Source organism: Mustela lutreola, chromosome 4 (assembly GCF_030435805.1).
Source record: "Mustela lutreola isolate mMusLut2 chromosome 4, mMusLut2.pri, whole genome shotgun sequence".
Lineage (NCBI taxonomy): Eukaryota > Metazoa > Chordata > Mammalia > Carnivora > Mustelidae > Mustela > Mustela lutreola.
The window spans coordinates 84,002,316-84,018,814 of record NC_081293.1 but is presented as its reverse complement, the minus strand read 5'-3'; the positions used below and the strand labels follow the sequence as shown (position 1 = coordinate 84,018,814).

The window sequence follows — 16,499 nt, the reverse complement described above, 5'->3', positions numbered from 1 at the left end:
TTCTTAGAAACGGGCCAGCAACCCACAAACCGCCCCCACTACGCAAGTTGGAGGAGTCCCGGGGATCTGGGGGTCAGCCTGAAACCCACTGCCTACTCTGTCTTGGTCTCTGGTTCTGGCAGATAAGTTCCTAAAATCCTCGTAATCTCCGTCCCTCGCATGCTCATGAGAAGACAGGTGACTGGGACCCTAGGGAGCTGCAGGATGGAGACGGGATGGACGCTTCCATCCAGCGGGGCACGATGAGAGGGTTGGAACTTTCAGCCCCAGGACCTGACTTCCAGAGACGGGAGAGAGGTTGGAGACGGAGTTAACAGCCAATGGCCAAGGAGCCCATCAAACATGTTTATGTAATAAAATCCCCTAAACGATGAGGTTAGGAGAGCTCTGGGATTGGTGAGCATAGGAGGATAGTGTGCCCAGAGCCGGCACGGAAGATTGAAGCCCCCTCTCCCTCCAATATCTTGTCATATACATTCTTTCTATTTGCCTGTTCCTGAGTTGCACCCTTTAAAATAAACCGGTGTAGTAAGAAAAGTGCTTTCTGTGAGCCATGCCAGCAAAGTTATGGAACCTGGGGTAGGGGGTGTTCCAGAAACCCCGGACTTATAGCTGGCAGACCAGATGTGCAGGGAGTATAGCACCTGGAGCTTAGGGCTGGCTTCCAAAGCGGGGGCAGTCTCTCGGGGTCTGTGCTCAGCCGGGGCTGTCTGCATCAGAACCCAGCTGAACTGTAGGACAGTGAAGAGATGCCCGGAGAGTAAGAGAATCGGTAGGTATTGGGAAAAAAAAAAAACCCATCCATGTGGTGTCAGAAGTGTTGTGAGTGAACATAGTACAGACTTGGATTATCAGAAATGCCAGCTCTATCAGCTGTGGAATCTCGGACAAGTCTCAGTTTACCTGTCCCTATAGTGAATTGCAAAGGACATTCAGATCCGAAAGGCCTTGTGTAATTAAAAACCACAGTAGAATGACCCTAATCTCTCTTCCTTCTCCACCATTTTTACTGTGCGTCTGTGTCTATGATTGGAAGCTCTCCTCCCGCAAACTATGGAAAATGACCAGCTTCTACATGGGAAAAGAGGGGACAGACATTACCCAGTGGAGAACCCAACATCGGGGGTGGGACAGGGGATGAGGAATCGAGAAAGCCTTCAGAAGGAGAGGGGTGTGTGCTCAGTCTGCCTGTCCAAGGACTCCGGGAAAGGCAGTGGTATGCAGGGACCCGCCAGCCAGCTCAAGAGATCCAACGGCTACGTTTTAGTAATTTTGCAAGCCAGTTATTAAACAGAACCACTGCAAAAAATTAAAATCACAGAAACTTACAATCCCATAAATGATTATAAAAACAATGGCCATAAACACTTGAAACTCATCACACTGAATTATTTTACTATTATCTGTGTTCCGGAAGTTAGTTAAGTCTACTGCATCTGTGTGGTGTGAAGAACGGTTCTCTTCTCAGCTTCCTGTGCAGCAAGACAACGTGTGAAGCTGCCACCCAGCCAGGCGAGGAGTGATCACACCAGTGAAACACGCAAGCAGCGGAGAAGCGGGATCTCTCCACCACACAGAGCCCCTTGCTAAGCACACCATTAAGCCAAGGGCAGGGGGGTTTTAGACTTAGTTAGACTACATGAAAATGGGAGGGAGGCTGTTCTCTCTTCACTTTTTAAGGCACAATGGGAGGGGAAAGATTCTAGTTTTAGAAGAAAGCAGTCTGAGCTTTCCCCACTTTTCCCAGATTCTGCAAAATAGCCCAGGAGAACCCTAATTCTTTTTTTTTCTTTTTTTTTTTTTTAAGATTTTATTTATTTGACAGACAGAGATCACAAGTAGGCAGAGAGGCAGGCGGGGGTGGGGGGGGAGGGAAGAAGGCTCCCCGCTGAGCAGACAGCCTGATGCAGGGCTCGATCCCAGGACCCTGGGATCATGACCTGAGCTGAAGGCAGAGGCTTAACACACTGAGCCACCCAGGCGCCCCAAGAACCCTAAATCTGTTGTAAGAATTTCTCCCCTAGTCCATGTGGGGGGAGAAGATTTTTCTCAGCTTGGGTTCAGGAGACAGGGTTTGAATAGCATTTATTTCTAATTGTAGACTCACAGAGGAGCTGGTAGAAACTTCCAGATGAGCATGGTATCTGAAAAAAGGTATGTCTATTTGTTCTGAGAGTATATTACTTTGAGTTCATCAGGAAAAAAGCACTACATAATATAAAAACTATATACAGCATTTAAATCTCTGGGAACAATTTTAGGTAATGTTCTTTAGGGCCCATTATATCATCCTTAATAAAATAATAAAATGATCATCTTAACAATAAAATGATCATTACGGGGAGAATCTACTGGAGAACAAAGAAAGCATACTTGGCCAAATTTCCAATTGATTCTCTGTCGTTAGCAAATATGTTATAAGCTCCTTCACTCTTCCAGAATAATCCCTGTGCACCTTGACTGAATGCAACCACAGCAGGAACTTGGCTCTCATCTTTCTTCGAGAATGTCGTATAGAACTGCAGACCGTCTTCAGGATAGAGGAAGATGGCATAGGAGCTGGAGTCAGAGGAGGCCAGAACAGCCTGGAATGTATTTCTCTGTGAAGATGAGTTGAGATTCAGTTACTCGGGAATATACTGATAGATTTAAATCATTCGATTCACTAGACTATACAGAGAAAGCCCAGAGGTGGCCGTCATCTTACCTCATTCTAGAAGTATTTTTGTAGCAAGAACCAGGTACTCCAGGACGGCTCCACTTAAATATCTCTAAGGCTTTGTCAACATGAAATTTTCCAGTCATTTAATGAATCACCCTCTGCATGAAGGGTAGCCAAAAATTCTAGAGATGCTACCTCTGGACAGTGACCTAAATCTCATGCCACGTAGCAAATCCTTACCCTTAGAATTTGTTTCCATGGCCATTAAACATATTAACCACACTCACCATTCGTCATACATTTATTGAGCCCAAGCAACATACAGTAAGTGCCCGAAGCTGGGGGGTGGGAGCAGATGCGGCTGTGTGAGTCTAGAGCATCAAGTATGGGTTGGACACCAGTAGTGTGGGGTCAGGGAGGAGACGCAGCAAGCAGAGAGGGCAGCTATGTCAAAGAGTGTGCAGAAAAGGAAGCGGGTAAGGGGAGATGAGGCCCAAGAGGGGGGCAAGGGCTCTGTCCACGGGGCTGGGTCCTCACTACTCAAGTAGAAGGGACACACAGTTGGGAAACTGAAGTTTTTAGGCAGTTTTCAAATAGAGCATCAGACAGATAAAAAAGCAAGATGTGTCCCGCAGGCCCATAGCAGGCTTTCCCAAAGGGTGTTCTGCAGGACGTAATGTATTTTATTTGGGAGGGAAAAAAGAGTATGGTCAAAAGGTTTGGGGACGGCTAAATTTTTTTTTTCTTTAAAATTAAGCAGGTTTCTTTATTGCAGGGCTTTTCAGAGTGAGTCATCAAGGGGGAGATCAAGTTTTGCATTTCCCGAACTTATCTGAGCATGGGGGTGCTTTTTCCCAAGGACTATCTTGTAGAACTGGTGATCTGTGGTACCCACTTTGGGACATCCCCTGTCCCAAACCTGGAACATCCTCTGTTTAAATGGAGTGCTTTTGGCCCTTTCCAGTTTCTCTCTACTCTGTAATATTATAAAAATTAAATAATGGTGGAGTGAAATTGTTTTTTCTAAGGAAAAAGAGAAGCATGTCCTGGAAAGTTACCTTAGGGCGCCTGGGTGGCTCAGTGGGTTAAGCCGCTGCCTTCGGCTCAGGTCATGATCTCAGGATCCTGGGATCGAGTCCCGCATCGGGATCTCTGCTCAGCAGGGAGCCTGCTTCCCTCTCTCTCTCTCTGCCTGCCTATCTGTCTATTGTGAACTCTCTCTGTCAAATAAATAAATAAAATCTTAAAAAAAAAAAAAAAAAAAGAAAGTTACCTTAGACCTAGAGATGACTTTTTAACCTACTCCAGTGTCTCCCTTCCTTCAAGGAAGACCAAAGTGTGCAAAACCAACCTGTTGACTATTTGCCCTTGTACCTGGGAGGTCCTTACCTTGCCTTCCTGGTCGGGGTCCTTGCTGGGTCCCTGGTAGGGGGCCACAGATTCCCAAGTGACAACCACCACGCTACTGGGCTGGAAAGGGACTTCTGGGAACCCTCTCTGGACACACTCTGCAGCCAGCTGAGTGACGGACGGGGATAAGTCCTCCCGATAATAAACCTTCCCGAGGCCATCTGTCGTGTCCAAGTCCGCCAGGAAGGGTGCGACCGCTCCGAATGTTGGTGGGAAGAAGCCCGGAGAGATCTCTTTGGCTGGGGGTTCACTCATGGCAATGATGCCATTTGTGGTGACCTGTACAAAACAAAGCAGAGTTAAGAGGAGAGTAGGAAAAAACGTCTTTCTTGGGGACTCTGATCTCCCACGCACAGAATGCTGTCACAGGTACCCCCAGTCTGTCAGATACAATAGAACTAGAGAAGGACATGATCCCGAATTATGAAATTCAGCTCCTCTCTCCTACACAGGATGGGCTGGTGGAGGGGGCGTGGGGCAACAGTCACAGGACCTGACCCTGGCACATACATAGCCATCACTAGACCTTGGATATGTATCTTGAACTTCGAGTCTTGGGTTTCCCATGTGTGCCTGCTTGACATGCAAAGTAGCACTCAAACCTAAGCCATTACTGAAGCCTTCACTAGGAGCACCTGGGTGGCTCAGTTGTTAAGCCTCTGCCTTCGGCTCCGATCATGATCCCAGGTCCTGGGATCAAGCCCTGCGTCGGGTTCCCCACTCAGCTGGAAGCCTGCTTCCTCCCTCTCCCACTCCCTATGCTTGTGTTCCCCCTCTCGCTGTCAAATAAATAAATAAATAAAATCTTTTAAAAAATAAATAGAGTGTTCACTAATTTACCTAACAAACTGATAACCATTACAAACCAGAGCTGTGCTAAGTGGTGTGGGTCCCACAATGGACAGTACACGTCTCTCACTTCAAGGAACCCACAATCCGAAAGACTATGGGAAAAAACTGACACACACAGATGATGATATAATGAGTCATGGGGTCAAGAAGTCATTTTGGGGGCACCTGGCTGACTCTGTTGGTATAGCATGAGACTCTTGATCTCAGTCGTGAATTCAAACCCCACTTTGGGTGTAGATCTTACTTAAAATAATAACAATAAATAAGTAAATAAATTGAAAGGGCATCTGTTAAAAGGAGAAAGTAAATTTGAATGGGGCCTTAGGGTATCATTTTATTGTGAATAGTTTAATGCGTCAGAATAAGAGCTAACACTGAACGTTTACCAAGTTGCAGGCATCTTATTAGCAATTAATTCTCAGAAGAACTCCATAAGACTAGAAAATATTATCCACATTTTCCTGATGGAGAAAATTAAGTAAGTTAAATTTATCCAAAGTTACCAGTAACTGTCGGCACTGGGATTCAAACCCAGTGGGAGCTGGACTCCACAGCTGGCCTCTTAATCACTGCACACAACCTTCTTGAAATCAGTTCTAACTGCCTATAAAAGAGACTGGTGTTCTTACCCAGCTAACCCCCACACTGCTGGGAAAAAGGAAAAGGGACAAAGACCCCCTTGACTGTTGGAGGGTACTCGGGGTGGGGGTACTTGGGTTCCCTACAAAGCCATGGTAAGAATGAGGCTTTGAGCCCCCCCCCTTCCTTTTTAGTGCACATCCCGCTGATGACATAGAACACCACTTCAGTGCCCCTTTTACTTCGAGAATCTGTGAATTTAAAAAAAAAAAAAAGCCCAAATCAAATGGGAGAGACTTTGCAAATGGCCCCTGGTCTGCACTTTTAAGAGGCAGGGGATCAGAAGAACATGAAAGCAGAAAAGGGGCTCATTCCTGTGCAGGGGTTGGTTGCAAAGCCTATGGGTTTTCCAAGTCACTTACCTCCCTCCCCGCTCCTCCCACACAGCCTTCTCCCCTCCTCCCTCCAGACCTCATCCTTAGAGGAGGGGGTGGGGTGGACACAAAGAGGAGGAACTTCAAAGCAAACCCTGCAACAGGCCAAGAACTGAGTGACAAGGTTCTGACAAGGTTCGAGGGCATGGTGTGGATCTGGGCCCAGGGAAGGGAAAGGAAGGTGAGTCCGAGTCCGGGGGGTTGCAGAGGTGGTGTGGGGACTTAGCAGAAGCCCTGCTCCCTTTTCACCCGTCTGCGGCGATTTTCTGGAGTCAGAAGGAGCTGGGCTGCTCTTCCCCATCCCACCCCTGGTCCCCATCCCGCCAGCCCATCCACACCTCTCCCTGCTGCGGGGACATCCCAGTGGGGCTGCCATGCGGGGGGCGTGGGAAATAGCTCGTTTCCCAAACTGGCAGGAGCTGGCCCAACCCGTCGCTGATGGGAAGCGAGCACGCAGAGGCCGCAGATGGAAAACTCGGTTTTAAAAAAGCTGTTTTCCAGTGAGATTTAAGTCAGTTCAACAGTTCTGAAAACACGGGTGTCTTTTACTATTTCGAATCTGAGTACAGGACTGTGTCTCTTCTCGCAAGGAATGCTTTGGGAATCGAGTTTTGAGACAAGTATCGAGAAGCAAATGCTTTGGACACAGACCACATAACCCTCATTATTATTAGTGCTGTTAAATTATTTTTCAGCCTTTTTTTATGGCATTTGCAACCCAGCTGTTGGTGATAAAGAAAGACGAGGGCAGAGACAGATGTCAGAACAGAACACCCGGAAGGTTCATTTGAGTCTGAGCTTTAAACTTTCCCCCGGTCAGTGTTCATTTGTTTGTTTGAGATCGACCAAAGCCCAGCTGACTGGAATAATACTCTTACACTTGGGGGCCAATCCCACCGCACACATTTGTCGAGCGTGTGAGGCTCCTGTCATCTTGCTCCTTTTCTTCATCTTCTCAAAGTTGAGCAAATCGACAGAAGCACGGGGAGCACGAAGGGAAGGGCCTATTAAGTACTTAGGAGGCCAGGAGGACGGACTCCCTTTCTCCCCCATGTCCTGTGTGTCCCACCTCTGAGGTCCCTGGCACTTGCTCCATCCCCACGGCCAGCGGCACCTGCTCCCCAGGGCCTCACAAGGCCCTTCTGTCTACCCAGCGTGGCTACTCCTGCTCACCCCGCCTCCCTTCCCTCACTCCTGGAGCCCCCATTTCTGTCTCCACTTCCTCTTTGTTTCCCTCCAGGCGCGGACCACCAAGTGTAATGACCTTATCGACTCCTCTGCTGGCTACTTGCCCCCCCAGGCGGTATGTCCCATCAAAAGCTGGGACCGTGGCCACCTTAGTCACTGCTGGAGCTGCGAAGCCTCTACACCATCCGGTGTGTGTCAGTCCCCTCCCTTCCCGACCTCCTCCAAAAGATGGGGGTGGGGAGGTTCAGACAGAATAAGGCCCAAATACCAAGGCTGTGTGAGAAATAGTGCCTGAAAATGTGTGAGTTCCATTCATGAGCCAATGATAGATCCCGCATTATGTATCACGGCTCCTTCCCAATGGAGCCCCACGCCGGTCACTAAAACAGTCTGCACAATGACCCGATGACTCAAATCCAAGCAAGTCTCCAGATCTAACTCCCAGTTTACAGGAAATAGAGGGGACAGAAGGACATGTTCAGTGATACTACAGGGACATGACCAGCGAAACCCAGAACATGGGACACGGTGAAGGACAAATACACAGTTTCTTCAATAAATAGATTTCCAGAAAAAAAAGTGGTAGGGGGACCTGTAGATTTAGTCCTAAGTCCTAAGAAAACTATCTGCCAGATCTGGGTCCAGGGTCAGACTGGATCCGACTGAGGCTAGACTGGGTCCAGTACGAGGCTTTGAGTGAATAAAATTTCGTTTTAAGGCTGAGCAAACAGGTTAACCCTACCAAAGATAATCTTGAAATAAAGGCCACAGTGGAGACCTTTAAACCTAGATAAGCTTAGCCATTTAGGAGATATCCTAGAGAAAAAGGGGCCCCAGCCAAGCACTCACCATAAAAAGTAGAGAGAAAATTCTTTCTCCTGCCCTCCCGCCTCTGGTGACTGGGATATGACCTGCCAGGACACCCCACTCGCTCCAGAGCATGCAGATGGGATCCTGGGAAAACTGGCAAAAGCCGGCAAAGGGTGAGAATTCTTGCCAAAGTCAGCTCTCCCACATCTCTATCTGCACAGCCTGCTTGAGAGAGGAAGGTCAAATTTCATGTGTTCCTTTCCTTTCCAGATTCAGATTGGCAGGCAAAGACATTTGTAACAATTAGGTCTTTGAATGGTGACTTGCAGATTTACTTTTGGGTACCCATTGGTTGTTGATGCTTTGTCTCTCTAAGGAATATCTACTGCCTTCTTATTTATCTGGTTTTGTGTCAGGTGGGGGGGTCCCCCAAAGCTGGCCAAACAGAGATGTGTGTTGCCCTCCATTTGCGGCTAGGGCCCTATCAACTACTGCCAACTCCTCGGGAGAATTGTCTAAGTCTTCCTTTCTTTTGGTTATCTTTGGGAGTGGAGAGGGGAATTACCTTGGGGAGGCAGTATTCTTTGTACCCCCTTTGGGGGACGCCTCTAGCATCCAAAGGGTTGTTCAATTCTGCCGGGAATATTGTTTCTGCCGGCTGAAACCTGATGAGATACTGGAAGGGATTTTTTTTAAGTAGCTCTATGGTCAGAAGTTGGCCGAGTGAGAAGCTGATATCCAGAGATGATAGGAATATGTTTTTAGGATTTCTCACCTAAGCTAAAATCAAACTACGGACCCAGGGGAAAAGAAAAATATTCTGAGGTCTTTTGTGGAAGGATTTACTGCAGCTCCAAATCTAGAACGTGAGAACCTGTTGATTTTCACCTTGCTAGAAGACCTTCACCCTGATACAAAGAAACAAACTGAAGATAATGTATATCGATGGGAGGTTCAGCCCCTTGATATCTTTAAGGCCAGATCCCAATTGTTTGTGGAATTAAGAGCAACTGTCCTTATCTCACAAATCTTTGCAAAACCAGCAACACAGCTCTAGAAACAATCCAAGTCTACCTATCATTATCAACCCTCAAAATTCCCTATTCATCTCTGAATGCCTACAGATATTGTAAAAGATCAGAACTTTGGAAAAAGAACTAGCCTGCTTTAGAGAAAATGAAGGGAAAATTTAAATAGCAAAGGCCCTACACTTCTGATAAAAGAAAAATATACCCTAAAACTCCTAGAAGAAAATTTGCATTTCTTCTCTGTCCTTAGAAGATGAAAATAATACCTCATCCTTGAAATATAAAACACAGCCCACATTCACCTGAGACTGAAGGAAAAAAAGGTGGGGAGAAGGAGGCTTTTTCAAAATATAATCACTTAAAAAATCTCACTCACCCCAAATCTAGCCCGCAGCCAAGGACAAATACAAGTCTGAAGTCTCTTCCACGAATATTAGTAAAAAGCATTAGCCACCTGCCATGTGACCAGATAAACTTTCCATCTGCCAGAAACAAAACGTGGATCCAATTGTCCTTCCATAAACTAGTGACTTTTTGCAGTATCATACCAGTCCCACAGCTAAAGTTTTAAAATAAAAGCTAGGAGATCTCTGTGTGCATTTGTCGGCATGTTTATGTATGTATATTTCAAGTGTGTGATTTGTCTTCTACCTCCAGATGGTAATGTCAAAATGAATTTGTAAAGAGCTCTATTTAATTGGTTAAAGACAAATATGCATTATATCAATCAAGTGTACTCTCAGAAATACAGAAACTAACCCAAATGTTTTTAAAGCTTATAAAGATTAAACCAGAAATCAATGAAACAGAAACCAAAAGAACAGTAGAAAAGATCAACAACACTAGGAGTTGGTTCTTTGAAAGAATTAACAATATCAAGAAACTTCTAGCGAGACTTATCAAAAAGAAAAGAGAATGAACCCAAATAAATAAAATTATGAATGAAAGACGAGAGATCACAACCAATACCGAAGAAATACCAACAGTTATTAGAACATATTATAAGCAACTATATGCCAACAAATTAGGCAATCTGGAAGAAATGGATGCATTCCTAGAGATGTATCGACTATCAAAACTGAAACAGGAGGAAACAGAAACCTGAACAGACCCATCACCAGCAAGGAAACTGAAGCAGTAATCCAAAATCTTCTAACAAACAAGGGTCCAGGGCTGGCTAGTTTCCCAGGGGAATTCTACCAAACATTTAAGGAAGAATTAATACCTATTCTTCAGAAACTGTTTCAAAAAATAGAAATGGAAAGGAAACTTCCAAAGTCATTCTGTGAGGCTGGCATTACCTTGCTCCCCAAACCAGACAAAAACCCCACCAAAAAGGAGAATTACAGACCAATATCCCTGATGAACATGGGTGCCAAAATTCTCATCAAGATACTAGCCAAAGGATACAAGAGTACATGTACATTGAAAGGATTGTTCACCACAACCAAGTGGAATTTTTTTCCTGAGCTGCAAGGGTGGCTCCACATCCCCAAATCAAAGTGATAGAAAGGACATTAATAAAAGAAAGGACAAGAACCATAAGATCCTTTCAATAGATGCAGAAGAAGCATTTGACAAAGTACAGCATCCTTTCTTGATTAAAACTCTTCACAGTGTAGGGATAGAGGGAACATACCTCAATATCATAAAAGCCATCTATGAAAAACCCACCGCAAATATCATTCTCAATGGGGGGAAAACTGTGAGCTTTCCCCACTAAGGTCAGGAACATGACACGGGTGTCCACTATCACCACTGTTGTTCAACATAGTACTAGAAATCTTAGCCTCAGCAACCAGACAACAAAAAGAAATAAAAGGCATCTAAATCAGCAAAGGAAAAGTCAAGCTGTCACTCTTTGCAGATGATATGATACTTGGAGAACCCCAAAGACTCCACCTCAAAATTGCTAGAACTCACACAGGAATTCAGCATCACAGAAGGATAAAAAGCAGTTGCATTTCTATACACTAACAATGAGACAGAAAAAAGGGAAATTAAGGAGTTGATCCCATTTACAATTGCACCCAAAGCTATAAAGGTACCTAGGAATAAACCTAACCAACAAGGCAAAGTATCTGTACTGAGAAAATGATAGAATGCTCATGAAAGAAATCAAAGAAGACATAAAGAAATGGAAAAACATTCCATGCTTACAGACTGGAAGAACAAATATCATTAAAACATCTATTCTCCCTAGAGTGATCTATACATTTAATGCAATCCCTATCAAAATACCACCAACTTTTTTCACAAAGCTGGAACAAACAATCTCAAAATTTGTATGGTACCAGAAAAGACCCCAAATAGCCAAGGAAATTTTGAAAAAGAAAACCGGAACTGGTGGGCTTCAAGCTCTGCTAGACAGTATGGTACTGGCACAAAAACAGACACACAGATCAATGGAACAGAATAGAGAGCCCAGAAATGGACTCCCAACTCTATGGTCAACTAATTTTTGATAGAGCAGGAAACAATATCCAATGGAAAAAAGACCGTCTCTTCAACAAATGGGTGTTGGGAACACTGGGCAGCCACATGCAGAAGAATGAAACTGGACCATTTTCTTACACCATACAAAAAAATAGAGTCAAAATGGATGCAAAACTTAAGTGTAAGAAAGGAATCCATCAAAATCCTAGAGGGGAACACAGGCAGCAACTTTATGATCTCGTCTGCAAGAACTTCTTGCTAGACAGGTCTCCAAAGGCAAGGGAAACAAAGGCAAAAATGAACTCTTGGGACTTCATCAAGATAAAAAAAAACTTCTGCACAGCAAAGGAAACAGTCAACAAAACCAAAAGACAACCAACAAATGGGAGAAGATATTTGCCAATGACATACCAGATAAAGGGCCAGTATCCCAAATCCATAAAAAATTTATCAGACTCAACACCCAAAGAACAAATAATCCAATCGAGAAATGGGCAGAAGATATGAACAGACATTTCTCCAAAGAAAACATTCAAATGGCCAACAGACACATGAAAAGGTGCTCCACATCACTCGGCATCAGGGAAATACAAATCAAAACCACAGTGAGACACCACCTCACACCTGTCAGAATGGCTAAAATAAACAAGTCAGGAAACAATAAATGGGGGCAGGGATGCAGAGAAAGGGGATCCCTCTTACACTGTTGGTGGAAATGCCGATGTGGGACTTGATCCCAGGACCCTGAGATCATGACCTGAGCCGAAGGCAGCGGCTTAACCCATTGAGCCACCCAGGTGCCCCAAAATAATAAGAGTTTTTAAAGCATGCTACAATATCAACGTATTCTGCTCTTGACAAGAGATTGCGAATGGTTTTTCTTTACCTTTTAAGTAATCTACCTGGAAAGCAAAGATTTTTGTCTTGCTAAAATAACTCACTGTGCTTAATGGTATCTTTCTCCTGACTTTGATTACTTAAGAAAATACAGTCTTCTCAATTATAAGAGAGTAAAATTTTATTCACAACTATGTAACCTTCTATATTTTCCCTTAACATTGTCTATTGTCACTTTGACTAAATAATGAAGTATTAAATCATAATGATCTGTGATCCTAATTAATCAGATATTCAAGCCTTTTGACATCTTCTAAAAACAAAATTCTTTAAAAAATTTTATTTATTTATTTGACAGAGATCACAAGTAGTCAGAGAGGCAAGCAGAGAGAGAGAGAGGAAGCAGGCTCCCTGCCGAGCAGAGAGCCCGATGTGGGGCCTGATCCCAGGACCCTGAGACCATGACCTGAGCTGAAGGCAGAGGCTTAACCCACTGAGCCACCCAGGTGCCCCTAAAAACCAAATTCTTTTGGTTTGGAGGTTTTTTTGACACAAAGTAATTTTAAGATTTCCCAGAGGGTCCCTTTCAAATCTCAAAAGACTTGTCTCTCCTCTTGTAAAAGAGATATGTTAAATTGCTTAGGTTTACTTGGTATGTTAAAGTACATGGGTTCATTGTGAAATAAGTAACAGCCCAACCAGGTGGTTAAGGGCAGTCACTTGCTGGTAGCCCCAGGAAACTCAGGATGTCCTGGGGACCTCATGAAGAGAGAAATTCACCCAAATCCATGGGTATTTTCAGGCTAAGTCTGACAGTGAGTCCCTAGCCTGGCTTCTTAGTCTGGAAAGGCTTTTAAAAGTTCCTAAGATTCCTTATGAAAAGTTCCACCAGAGGTGCAGAGGTGGCTCAGTCAGTTAAGTAAGTGTCTGACTCTTGGTTTAGGCTCAGGTCATGATTTCAGGGTCAGGTCATCATTTCGAGGTCAGGTCATGATTTCAGGGTCGTGAGATCAAGCCCTGCCTTGAGCTCTGTGCTCAGTGTAGACTTTGCTTGAGATTCCCTCTCCCTCTGCCTCTCTGCCTCCGACAACTCCTGGGAGCGAGCTTTCTCTCTCAAATAAATAAATCTTAAAACAACAGCAACAACAAAAAGTTCCAGCAAAGCAGATTTAAAAGGAGCCGATATAGTCAATCACTCTTCTTGCTGCGCTTTACACAAATAATCCGGTCAAATTTAATTTTTCAACTTATTTTGCAAACAGTTTAGTTTGCATGATTACCTTTGATAGAAATACGGTGACTGGTTCAGAGAAACTAGTAACACAACCTTGTGGATGCCACATTTCTACTCTTGTTCATTGTGTCTAAGGATTTGTTATATCCCTGTATATTGGACTGAATCCTCCATTCTTTGTGTTTCTTCAAATGTCTGGCTACACTTCCAGACTAATGTTTCCAATCTTCTCTCCCCCTTCTGATTTGGAATCACTACAAACAAAGACTGCCTTTGAATATCCCTCTAAGGGACCATACCAGGTCTTCCATACTGCCAAGAAAGCAGTTAAACTTCATGGACTTGAACCACGGTTCTCCCAGTTCAAAAGGGTTCCTCCAGACCCTTGGAACTGCAACCCAGATGGAGATATAAAATTAATATCAACAAGGGACACAGATGGCATCTTGAGGTGGACAGACCTCCCAAGGTCATGGATCAAGATCTTCACCTCCTGGGGGCCTTTCTGTCTTAGTCAGTGAAGTGTCTGACTCTTAATTTCAGCTCAGGTCTGAATCTCAGGGTCATGAGGTCAAGCCCTGCACCGGGCTCCACGTTAGATGTGGAGTCTATTTATTAAAAAAAAAAAAAAGACTTTCATCTCCAAAATGAAGTCTTTATTCCTTTTTCCTTTTCATCACTTGTGTTTTCTCTCTGAATGCATGGGAAGGCGATGCTTCCGGGGTGTGGTCCATCTCTGAATGTATTGTTAAAGTAGCGCCGACCCAACAAAACCCTTAGACTCCCTCCCCAAAATTTTTCTTGGTAAGAGGACAGCCCTTGATTATCTTTTAGCCGAGCAAGAAGGTGTCTGTGCCATGGCCAACACCACTTGCAACACTTGGCTTAAGAAAGCGCTCCTTCAAGGGGGTCTCTCTTTGACTTACTTGATGTTGATTGGTTTGCTTCTTAGATGCCATCGCTCCTAAGTGCCCTCGAGACACTGGGAATTATCCTGCTTGTAATAATCATGGTGGTCTCCCTGAAACACTGTGGTATTCTCTCTAAAGCTTTAAATGTATATTGGAGCCACTAACCACCAAGCAAATGATCTTCTTAAGACTGATTCATCAGAGGGTCACTCGGGTGGCTCATTCGTTAGGCATGTGTCTTCGGCTCAGGTCATGATCCCAAGGGTCCTGGGTCCTGGCCCCGCATCTGCATCCGGCTCCCTACTCAGCAGGAAGCCTGCTTCTCCCTCTCCCACTCCCCCTCCTGTGTTCTCTCTTTCTCTGTCAAATAAATAAATAAGATCTTAAAAAAAAAAAAAAGACTAACTCATCAGAAAAGAAACAAAGGGAACAACTGACCTAAAGAATGTAAATCCAAGGTCATGACCTGCAAATACTCTGGAAAGATTCAGGAAAAAGACATAACCTGTGAATACCATATAGAGGATGAAAAAAAAAAAAAAAAAAAAAAACCAAGAACTCCAGAGCTGGGAAAAGAGCTAATGCCTTCAGTTTTGATCACATCTCTTAGGCTGAGAGCCTGATCAAAAGGGGAGAATTGCTGAAAACAAAACAAATCCCCACAAGATAACACGACCAAATGGAGTCGTTTATGCCAGGCTCCACATCACCAAAACCAAGACTTAGCTTTTTTTTTTAGCTTCAGAGACAGACGTTAGTGATTCATCAGTCTCGTATCATACCCGGTGCTCAGTATGTCATGTGCCCTCCTTAATGTGCATCACCAGTTACCCCATCCCCCCACCCATCACCCCTCCGGCAACCTTCCATTTGTTTACTATAGTTAAGAGTCTCTTATCAGGGCACCTGGGCAGCTCAGTGGGTTAAAGCCTCTGCCTTCGGCTCAGGTCAGAATTCCAGGGTCCTCGGATCGAGCCCCGCATCGGCCTATCTGCTTGGTGGGGAGCCTGCTTCCCTGCCTTTCTGCTGCTTGTGATCTCTGTCACTAGCAGATAAATAAATAAAATTTTTTTTAAAAAAGAGTCTCTTATGAACCAAGATTTAACTAAATTACAGTTTTGGCTTTCCCAAAAATGGAATCTGAAACCAATCAGGACTCGCCTGACCAGCACTAGCCAGAAGATCTGCCGGACGGACCCTTCCCATCCTCTTAAGGAAAGGGACCTTGCAACGACCAATCCCCTTTTGTCCACAGTGTAACTTCCTTGTTCCTCTCCCTTCTGGCTATGAAAGTCTCCCGTGTCATACAGCTTCTCAGAGCTCATTTCTATCTGCTACTTTGGATACTGCCCAATTAGAACTGATTTTTGTTGGAGTAAACTCTTCAAGTTTTCAATAAGCCTCAGTTCATATTTTAACAACAGTTCACGATTAGCATGTTGGAGCCCGGACTCAGGCGCCCTGACTCCCAAAGGTCCCGCACACTCTCTGCATAGATTACACCACGGAACTGTTACGGATTGAATGTATTCCTGAGAAAGACTTTCTGAAATATTGAGAGGAGAATAATAATAATAATAATAATGTTGTATTATTGTCCACACCACTTCTTTATTGAAAACAGCTACTTCCAGTCCACTGACCAATGTAAATATTGCCCTGAGATCCTACTTAGAGTTTACACTGGGGAAAAAGATGCTCCTTTGGCAAAACTAAACTTCAGTTCAGTGTGCTCGCAGCACAGCTTAATGCACCCTTTACAGAGCACATCGAGGAGCCCCTGACTGGCTCAGTCGGTGGGGCTGGCGACTCTCGATCTTAGGGTTGTGCGTTTGAGCCCCACGTTGGGTGTAGAGCTTACTTTCAATAAATAAAAGAAAGAAGGCACATACGTATTCTCTTACTGCAAGGAACACACTAGACAAGAGCCCGTGCATCCAGCTGCACAGGGCAGAACACGTCACTCCTATCACAAAACACCCGGGGGGAAATGCCCAGCCCCACACTGCTGACAGCTGGAGCCACTTACTATGATTGTTTGAACTCAGCTGCCACGGTGAGGAGGGAGGACAGAGCAACTAACTCGTGACGGGGAGTGTTTCGTGATCATCCTTAAAG

General features: G+C 44.6%; 1 protein-coding gene across 1 annotated transcript in view; it reads right to left on the bottom strand.

Moving 5' to 3' along the window:
• Positions 1 to 16,499, bottom strand: part of NID1 (nidogen 1) — an 81,461-nt gene that overhangs the window by 51,159 nt on the left and 13,803 nt on the right. The window contains exons 2-3 of the mRNA XM_059170396.1: positions 4,052 to 4,351; positions 2,374 to 2,600 (exon numbers count right to left, since the gene is read on the bottom strand). Of these exons, the coding sequence (XP_059026379.1) occupies positions 2,374 to 2,600; positions 4,052 to 4,351 (527 nt within the window). The remainder of the gene's footprint in view (positions 1 to 2,373; positions 2,601 to 4,051; positions 4,352 to 16,499) is intronic.